This window comes from Lagenorhynchus albirostris, chromosome 10 (genome assembly GCF_949774975.1).
Source record: "Lagenorhynchus albirostris chromosome 10, mLagAlb1.1, whole genome shotgun sequence".
Classification (NCBI taxonomy): domain Eukaryota; kingdom Metazoa; phylum Chordata; class Mammalia; order Artiodactyla; family Delphinidae; genus Lagenorhynchus; species Lagenorhynchus albirostris.
Window position 1 is genome coordinate 55619969 of NC_083104.1, and position 10677 is coordinate 55630645.

Genomic DNA, 10677 nt, shown 5'->3' on the forward strand with positions numbered 1-10677 from the left:
TTTCAAGGATTTGGAGGTCTCTTATTCAAGGTGAGTGACTATTTAATCTTCATCTGCAAGACTGGAAGAAAGGAGCTTGTCCAGGTGGGAGAACCTCTTTTCAGATATGAGGAAGAAGTTCTTGAGCTCATGGGTGAGGAAACATCTCACTAGGTCCCCACAGGGGGTCATCACATTGTCTTTGCCTGTCATTGCAAGGAGAGGAGACTGCCTTTCACAGGGTTTAAGGTAAGCCTGCCTTAAAGCCCAGGGGACTGGTTGATTTAGGGTCTTCTCCAATTCATGGAATCAAAGCATACACAGCATGTAGCTGCTATAGCATCTCTCTGAAGAGCAGTTGCTAGAGAGGAATCAGGCATTGCAATTCTAGGAACAGAAAGCACCAGTCACGTCATGAAACTGTGGCATAAAAAATCCCTTGACTGATCCAGTTTTCTAACCTTCCTTCCTATTTCAGAGACTTTCTGAGGACATATGAACATGAACCTGCAATTTAGGAGACAAGCTGATCTGGCACTAAGCTCCAATTTCTTTTCCAAGAAGATAACTGGGGTAAACTCAAGAGAAAATAAAATCATGACCCCAAACCAGAATCTGGAAAAAAATGCCCTGACACTTTTGCGGGAAGAGGAGATTTAAGATAAATAATATAGTACTGAAAATTCATTTTTTATTACACTTGTGAGTAAGAAACAAATATAACAGTCCAAAATATTACATTTGTACATTACTGTGTTTATATCCTATCGTGATCATCTCCCTAACTTCACCCGAAACAGCTTGGTGAAACCACATTCCACTTTAACCCAGTTTGTCTTCCATTTATATCTTAGTAGAATAATTTGATCAGATACCCAAAGGCCTTCCCACTAATGAAACAAGGATTTGCTAAGAAAAATCAATGTATAACTTGCCTTAGTATCCATCAAAGACAAAAAGAGTTATTAAAGTCTGAGACACAGCCACCATCCTCAGACTCTTAGAAGAACCGGTAGGAGAGTAGCAGAGACGAGCAAAGGGTTAACACAGCTGATTTCTGGGTGGAGAAGGATGCAACATAATTTTTTAAGGCAAACACCTGGAGGCAAAAAAAGTAGTATTTTGTTTCCACCGCAAGAAACTGCAGACATACAGAAAGCCAATCACATCGGTGGAATACTCAATTATCTGCACATGCTAATTAACGAAATATACTCAACCCACTTTCCGTCCATCCTTTCTTCACCTGCTCTAGTATTTGTCATGCACTGGCTTCCTCACTCCTCACAACCCACAGAACATCAGAGAGTCTGCGTGGTGTATCAAAGGGAAACAAATAAGCACAGATTTTTTGCTGATGGCAGGAATTTCTCATGCTCAGAGCATATGAACCAACAACGTGGAAATGGCAGCACTTGCTGTATATTTTAATGATTGCCCACACCTATTTTGCAAATGAGACTTAAAGTTCAATTAGGTAATACGATGCTCAGTTACGGTTATTTCATTAAACTGGGCGCAGTCATTTAAAGTAGTAAATATGCAGTCATGACAGAATTAAATATTCATGAAATCAAATGCGACTGAAAAGCTGAGGATGTTAGAATATTAAGATTCCTCATAGTTTGGCAATGTAAATCTTGTATGCATCACCCCAGCCCAGTCTAGAGAGTGTTCAAATGACAGTTCCTTGGTAGAATGCCATATAAGTTATAATATTGATCTTGGTAGATAAACCACAATCTAAATCCTTAGCTCAGTATCCAAATGCAAAACAATTTTGAGGATTTGCAAATACCATCTTGTTAAGGTAAGCCTCTCTGCAAGTACAGAGAGGCAACACTCAGTGTGATCCCAACATGTTTGGGATACTGTTTAGTCTACTAGCACCTCTAGGAACGTCCAGCAGAAACCCAGGCAACCTCCCAGGAGGAGCATGTCATGACTCGCTTTCCTAACCAGGCACGGTGGCTGTTTCCTTGCTCGCTTCCTCCAGTGAGCCACAGTGAGAAAGTACCTCAGCTGACTCCTCTTTGGTTGGTTCTGATTTGTTGAACCAGCTTTTCCCCAACACTTGCAGCCACTTCCAAAATGCATTAACAAACACATGTATACACTTCACAGAGATACAACTGGCCGGCACTAGCATCCACAAAACTCAACTCCAAGTGTATATGGAGAAAGAAAACCCTGCTCAGAAACCAAGCTGCAATAAATACACTCCAAGAATATCACACCAAGGCATTATTTTCTATGCCACTTCCTCTACTTTACAATTTTCTCAACAGGAAAAAACATCAGCACCAGAGAATGGCATTTGAGCTATTTCTTACTGGAACCCAATTACCTGAGGAGCTCCTCTCTCCACAGTCAGTAGCCGCTATCCCGGGGCTACAATGACACAGCAGGGCTTCAAAAGGTTTCCAGAGCTCACCTGGTGCCAGGCACCTGGCCCCTGCCCTCCCGGGCAGGAGGATGCCAGGGCAGGAGCAGGTGTTCCAGCTTAGAGCTGGGTTAGGCAGAGCTCTCCATTCTGCAAAAGAGCCAAACTTTGCTCCCACTGTTGTCATCTTTAGGTTGATGCCACCTCCCTTCAAGGAGTCTCAGAAGCCACTTGGCAGCTCCTGAACACATGTTTCCCCTTGACCTAGATCATCCACATAAGCTGTGGCTATACGGTGCGGGCGAGCAAAGTCTCTCAATCTCGCTCTCCCGGGGTGCTGCGCTCCACCCAACATCACGTTGCCTGGACCAGAAGACTTTTCTCTGCACGAACACTGAATACGGAAACCAGGAGGGACTTCTGCACGCGCCTTCCCGTTCAGAAAGTCACTGTCGCCCAGCGATTCCCTTCCATCTTACGCCTTCCCTACATCTGCAACCCTCACCACCTCCCGGACGAGGGAAGGGGGTGGGGGAGCGCAGGGGTTAAAGTGACAGCCGCTGCCAGAGCTCCGTGGTTTTGTTCAAAAGGTGTCACAGCGCCAACGCGGCGGACCTACCTTGCTCTCGTCCTTCTCGCCGCTGGCTCTCGCTTCGGGATCGTCGCTGTCCTCGGCGCCGGCACTCTTGCCGGGCGGATCATCCGGAGCCGGATGCTGCGGCGGCGACGGCGGCTGTGGCGGCGCCTGGCAGGCTCCGCCAGCCCCCTGGGAGCGGGGGATGGGCTCTGGGCACGGAGAAACTCCCTCTACATCCATCTCCATCTTCCCATTCACTGGAGGACAAGACAAAAGCGGAGCGCAGATTTGACAGCGGCGCCGGCGGCGGCTCAGCTGCCGGTGGCACGCATGGCTCGCCGAGGAGGAGACGCCTCCCGCGCGCCCTCCCTCCCGCTAGCCTTCGCCCGCGCGCCCCGCAGCTCCGCTCGCCGCTCGGCTCCGGCACCGGCGGCGCCGGCCCGGGGAGCGCGAGCAGCGGGTGGCCGCGCGTCCTCGGAGCAATGGCCTTCAGGAGCCCCCGGCAGTCCCGCTAAGCCGAGCGCATCCCGGAGGCGGCGGCAGCGACGCCTCCCAGCCACGCGCCCAGCCCCGGGGCCGCCCGAGGACTCCCGCCTCAGCTGGGCCTCCCGATCCTCGTCGCTTTCCAGCCTCTCCGGGGTCCTCTCGGCGTCTCCCCTCCCCTCCGCCTCTGAACAAAGTTACTGGAAGAACAATCGCATCGCTGGGACCTGCCGGCGAAACTGACAGGAGTGGGGCGGGTCAGGTGTAAGTGAAATCTACCATCCCCGCCAGCTGACCAGGCACCGACCCCTCACCCTGCCCGCTCCATCAGAGGAAGGCAAGGCTTTCCGATTTGTGCCAGGCGGCGGCGGAGCCCTAGAAGGAGGGGAGCCGGCAGAGGGCTGGCGTCCGGGGCGCCCACTCCAACCCCGGGCGACCCCCACCCGCACGCCGGCCCCAGGCCCCTCCCGCGCTCCCTCCCGCGGCCGCACGTGTCCCCGGGGTCACCCCTTCCGCGCGCGCGAGTGCATCCCCGCGCTCCCGCGGCCCCGCGCCGCCCAGCCAGCGCCTGAGGACTAGGACCGAGCAAGCGGTAGCCAAGGCCGGGCCAGCAGTTCACCTACCCTCGCCTCCGTCCCGGTCGCGGGCGGCACCCGCAAGGGGTGGGGCCCCGCGCCCAGGGCGAGGACGCGAGTCTCGCAGCGCAGCAGAGTTCCTCGTAAAGGTCGGCAGCAGAGGGGCAGAGGGGGAGGCGGAGGGAGAGCGAGGGGTCGCGGCCAGGCATCGGCCGCCAGGTGCCCCGGTTGGCGCCAGCTCCCCGCCAGCCCTCTGCGCTGGAAGGGCGTACTCCGCCGGGCAGAGCCGGCGGGGACCCCAGGCGGTGCGGTGAGCTGCGTTTGGTAAATCTAGAGAGACAGATGGAGATGACAAGGGTAGACTTGGGAATTCTTACACGGGGCTCTCCGACAGTCAGGTGATTAGGGTGACTTCTATATTTAACACTACTTGGTCCTGGGGAGTAGCTTACAACTTCACGGGGACTGCTACAGCGACTCTGCACTCCCGAGGGACTTTCCGGCAGCCATGGAAAGAAATAACAGATTATTAAGAAGCTGTTTAATGTTAAATAGAGCCCATTGTTCTGGGCTTTGAGTTCCATAATGCCCCCAAATGGATCAGCAGATAAATGAACTCTCCGTGCATTTCTTAGCAGAGCTTACTTAGCTTTCTTCCTCCAGCAACAATTGCCTCCTGAAACTAGAAAGTTAAGTTGTTTATCTCCTGACTGCTTTGCATTAACTTAAAGACAACTTGGACTATTTCAAAACACACTGTCCCAATAGATGCAGTTACACAAGAACACAGCATGAGTCCTATCCTTCAATACAATAGCTTTAATCTCTGACTCTGTGATAGGAATTAATTGCCACTTTAATTTCATCAGTGCAGACAATCTAGATAATGCAATGTGAACATGCTTTTGGAAAGAAAAGTTTGGGGATGGAATTACTCATTTTTTTTCTTCAAAATTATGAAAATTAGATTTCAAGCTCATTTTCTAAATTGGGAACTTGTTCAAAATAACATGAGCTTGCTTTAGTCTGACATTCACTATACTTTTAAAGTGACATTATGACCTTTCATGTAGTAATGTGCCAGCCAAGAAAATACAGAGCTTTGTACCTTTAAATAAGTTACTTGCGGACTTCCCTGGTGGTGCAGTGGTTAAGAATCTGCAGAGTGAAGTAAGTCAGAAAGAGAAAAACAAATACCGTATGCTAACACATATATATGGAATCTAAGGGAAAAAAAAAAAGGTCATGAAGTACCTAGGGGTAAGACGGGAATAAAGACACAGACCTACTAGAGAATGGACTTGAGGACATGGCCAGGGGGAAGGGTAAGCTGTGACAAAGTGAGAGAGTGGCATGGACATATATACACTACCAAACGTAAAAATAGATAGCTAGTGGGAAGTAGCCGCATAGCACAGGGAGATCAGCTAGGTGGTTTGTGACCACCTAGAGGGGTAGGATGGTGGGGTGGGAGGGAGGGAGACGCAAGAGGGAAGAGATATGGGAACATGTGTATATGTATAACTGATTCACTTTGTTATAAAGCAGAAACTAACACACCATTGTAAAGCAATTATACTCCAATAAAGATGTTAAAAAAAAAAAAAAGAATCTGCCTGCCAATACAGGAGACACCGTTGGATCCCTGGTCCAGGAAGATCCCACATGCTGTGGAGCAACTAACCCCTGTGTCATAACTACTGAGCCCGCATGCCACAACTACTGAAGCCCACGTGCCTAGACCCCATGCTCCGCAACAAGAGGAGCCACCGCAAAGAGAAGCCCGTGCACCGCAACAAAGAGTAGCCCCCACTCCCCGCAACTAGAGAAAGCCCCCGCGCAGCAAAGAAGACCCAACGCAGCCAAAAATAAATAAATAAGAAAAAGAGAAAAATAATATTTGTTTAAAAACAGTTACTTGCTCTCCCTTTCCTCCCCGGTACATTGTAATGAATCAATCCTTATAGTATTTTTATAATGGTAAATTCCATGATCTGTATAAAGAGCTTAGGAGAGTGCCTTAGGGCATAGGGAGCACTCAGTGCCTGTTCTACTGAAAATAGTTAAGATGATAGAAATTCACCATGAGCACTCATCTGAGAAGAAATTGCTAGTTTAATTAATCTCTTTCTATAAATTATTCTAAAAGATATTTGGCATCTTCAAAAAATGAAACCCCTTCTGAAGGCAGGAAGAAAGTCAATGGTGTTCTGTGCAATAAAGTTTTGAATTTGACAGATTTTCCTTTTACAGTGTAGAAATAAAAAGTACATGTCAGTTCCAACAGGAGCTGGAAGAGCTGACTGGAAAGTTACTATTCTTACATGCTTGTTACTTCCAAAATGTGTTTGTGAACTTCAGTGAAGAGTAAATCAAAACAAAGATCCAATACTTCAACTAAATTTGTTCTAAATTTAGGCAAGAGCTTGTAAAGATTCCCATTGTCAAAGGCAAGTATTTTTCCTTTCTCTGCCCTTCTATTTTTGGGGGGGACACAGTTTCTTTTTGCATCTGTCATAAGTAAATATGGGCTCAGAAAATATATTACATTTCAAAACTGTTGATTGCACCTAATTATGCATGTAAATTGCTACTTCAAGCATGCAGACAGCTTGCAACATTTTGAAAATTTTGCCCTGGTAGTCATCTGAGGTATTTATGTTACTATTTTCCTTTTGCCTTAAATGACTTCATTTCCCCATGAGCTTTCCAGTAATGATGGGTCTATGAACAATTCTGACCTCTTGATGTCTCTCTTTTGGATGATTCAAATGAGCAAATCAGCACTTTCAACAAAATCACCCTTATTATTGTTTATACCAGGCCACTTGATTTTTTGAGTCACTGAAATGAGAGTTTACGAGAAGGTATCCTGGAAGAGTCATCTAACCCCTTGCTACTCAAAAGGTAGTCGATGGACAGGTAGTGTCCCAATACCTGTATTGTGTGAAATACAGAGTCGCAGGCCCCTGCCCCAGACTGACTGCATCAGAGTCTACCTTTTAATAAGATCTTCAAGTGTTTCCTACCACGTTTAAGTCTGAGAAGTGCTGCTCTAACTCATAGCATAGTTGGCCTTTCTCCATTATAATTCTTTGGCACTGTACCTCAGATAATAATACCACTCAGAAAGACCTATCAGGAAAACACAATGTTAGACACTTTTTTGTTTTGGTCAAGACATTATAATCCCTTCTCACTCTCCCCCAACCCCTGAGGATCTGAGATCTGAGTGTTGCATGATGAAAAATTACATCAATTAAGAATCTACCTATGTTGTATATATATCTCTTCTAATGAATTAGAAGTATACAATTTTCTAAAATCAAAAGGAATTAACCTAAAAGGGGAATTACATTTTATCTTGAATAATAAATTTTATACAAACATGTGGAACTAATTCCTAAAAATCTTGGTTATTCTTGACCTTCTAGTTAAGATGTGAAAGTCCAGTGCCCACTCTGCTGGGATTATTGATACTTTCTGTTACAATGCAAGCAGAAACCATCACATTAGCGTCTGTGCCATGACAGTCTATTAAAGCTTCAATAATTAGGCATAGGAATGGACTAAATTATATGCTCCAATATTTTTAGGAACTAACAGAAGTTGTTGCTTTAAAGAATTTCTTTAAAGCACATGTACACAGATCAATAAGTTGTTACTTTTAAAGCCTACCTGGGGACTTCCCTCGTGGCACAGTGGTTAGAAATGCACCTGCCAATGCAGGGGACATGGGTTCGAGCCCTGGTCCAGGAAGATCCCACATGCTGCAGAGCAACTAAGCCCGTGTGCCAGAACTACTAAGCCTGCGCTCTAGAGCCCACGAGCCACAACTACTGAGCCCATGTGCCACAACTACTGAAGCCCACGCACCTAGAGCCTCTGCTCCACAACGAGAAGCCACCGCAATGAGAAGCCCGTGCACCGCAACTAAGAGTAGCCCCTGCTCGCTGCAACTAGAGAAAGCCCACACGCTGCAATGAAAACTCAACACAGCCAAAAAAATAAAAATAAAGGCTACTTGGAACAGTAGTTCTCACCTGTAAAGTACATGAAATCCCCTGGTGAATGTCCCTGGAAGGCAGATTGGTACTTGGCAGGATGGGGTTCAAGTCTGAGAATCTGCATTTCTAACAAACTTCCAGATGAGGCCATGTTTCTGGTCCTCAGACTTAATAGACTTGTTTTAACTCCATCAATGGTTCTTAAATATTAATCAGTTGGGGAGCTTTTTAAAATCTTTAGTGCCCAGATTACTACCCAGACAAGTTACATTAGAACCTCTGGGGTTGAGATCTAGGTGTCGGTGATGTTTAGATTCCAGCTGATTACGATGTATAGCCAAGATTGGTAATCAGTGCTGTCAACCTGTGCTTCTCCAAGTGTCGTCTCCAAGACCGAGGCAGCAGCATCTCTAGGGGAGTGGTTTATGAACGCTGACTTTCAGGCCACACCCCAGACCTACCGAGTCAGTATCTGCACTCTAAGCTCTCCAAGTGCTGTGTCTGCACATTTCAAGTTTGAGAAGCATGGCTCTAGCGTAGCCCATGAGACACAGGGGTGGCACTCAAATAGCTGCAACCTGATGGTAACTACTTCACCTCTTGGCTCTTTACAGATCTATACCCATTCTGAGAAGCTTTCAGAACCCTTACAGATAAAGTTCCCATTGATGAGAGAAATCTACGAGCATCCCTGGCTGTTTTAACAATCCCGTGGTTAGCAGCGCTGCCCACTAGGACTGCCTACAATGACAGAAATGTGCTGTGTCTGTGCTCTTCAGTAAGTGACTGAATGATGGCCAACGTGACCAAGAAACTTCTCATTTTCATTCTATTTCATTGTAATTACTTTAAATGTAAACGGCCTCATGTGGTTGCTGGCCCCTGTACTGGACAGAGCAGCTCCAGGGTAATCATCCTTCCTGTTCCTCAACCCTTTTTCAAATTCCCAGGTTGAACCCAGGCCTCCTGCTCAGCCTGTGTATTTATTAATCCCCAGTGAATGCAGAGACGACAAACATCTGCCTCACCACCTCATCTACATAATAAGTAACATTATGCTTATTATTTTGAATAAGAGGAATTTAACTTGAATTAAATGCCACCGAAAGTTGTCAAAACCTTTTTCATAGTATTCATAATCACGTAGCTTGAATTTTACAGCCTTTTCAAACAGCAGCAGACATGGGGCGCATTTGGAACTGCCTTAAGAAAAAGAGACAAAAGACTGCAAATGGATTTGGGGTAGAAGACACAAAAAGACACCTCACCTCCACCATCTTATTGGTGCACCAGAGAAAGTTCCATAAATTCAGAGGGTATCTGTGTTGAAAATAAATATCAAAATTCGAACATTCCTCCCAAAATGGAAGATGAGATGCAAACAAAGGAGAGGTCAAGGTGGCAGAAGATAGCAAATGAAATTCAAACTAGAAATGTACTCAACAGTTACCTTGAATGTGAATATCTAATCTGTGGAATCAATGGGCAGGGAGGGGGGTAGGGCAGAGAGGGGACAAAAATACATGTGATTTGAAACAGGCACCAGCCCCCTGGTGCCTTCCCTTTTCCAAGGTGAGAAAATCAGCACCACCGCCCACAATCACAACACACTGCCTCCACCACACAGGCTGCCAGGAACCCCGTGAGGTGGATATGTTCAGGAAAGAGATTATTCAGGGGAAATGTTTTTTTTTTTTTTTTGCGGTACGCGGGCTTCTCACTGTTGCGGCCTCTCCCATTGCGGAGCACAGGCTCCGGACCCGCAGGCTCAGCGGCCATGGCTCACGGGCCCAGCCGCTCCGCGGCATGTGGGATCTTCCCGGACCGGGGCACGAACCCGTGTCCCCTGCATCGGCAGGCGGACTCTCAACCACTGAGCCACCAGAGAAGCCCCAGGGGACATGATTTTAACTGACACATCTCAGAGCAAAAATAAGCAAATTCCTACTTGAGAGGGAAGAGGACAGTGTCAGCCCTTGCCTTTGATTGAAAAGGTGAATTAGCACAACCTACCTCATACCAGGAGGCCAACATCAGGAAAACAGTTCATCAAGGTCTGTGCTTTGCTCAGCTGCCAGTTTGTTACCGTGTGATGCAAGATTATGCCCATAAAGAAATGTGTAGCCAAGGGCAACAGCCTCACTTCTGAGGATGGTCACTTCTTAGCAACTGAAACCAATAAAGAAAGAAACTCCAGGGGACTTCAGACAATAGGCTTTCAGGAGGTTGGCCCTGAGCTCAGAAGCCATTCAGAACTGTCCTGACATTCAGGCACCTAAGATCCCCATCACCCAGGCTCTCCTTTCCTTCAGAAACTGAGGGCAAGTTTCTTCACACTGATTGATTCACACCAATCCAGCTCAGAAGGGAGCAGGAAGATTGACATAAAAGAAGAAAATATTCACTCCCCTCATTAATGGTCTGAAGTTATCTGTTTACATAGCTTTACGGATGCCCTGCCTAAGACACAGCTAATAAAGATCAGGTCACAAGCCCCAGTCATTGCTCTAGGCAATGTTTGGAGGATTCCTCTACCCTTCACTTGTTCAAACACACACGTTTCTTGGCTAAATTTTTAGGTGTAGTTTATGAACATAAAGAATTCCAGGGATTCTGAACTTTAACTTCTGGGTCACCTAAAAATATTCCAGGAGATTGCACTTTTAAGAGCAG

At 46.8% G+C, this 10677-nt stretch overlaps 1 protein-coding gene across 1 annotated transcript; it reads left to right on the forward strand.

Annotated features, from left to right (window-relative positions):
• Nucleotides 1-2999: 2999 nt before the first annotated feature.
• LOC132527881 (uncharacterized) lies at nt 3000-3665 on the forward strand. The gene is given in 6 exon segments (XM_060163911.1): nt 3000-3235; nt 3238-3348; nt 3351-3374; nt 3377-3546; nt 3548-3606; nt 3608-3665. Coding segments are annotated over 6 exon segments (516 nt in total). The 5' UTR covers nt 3000-3141.
• The last annotated feature ends 7012 nt before the right edge of the window (nt 3666-10677 follow it).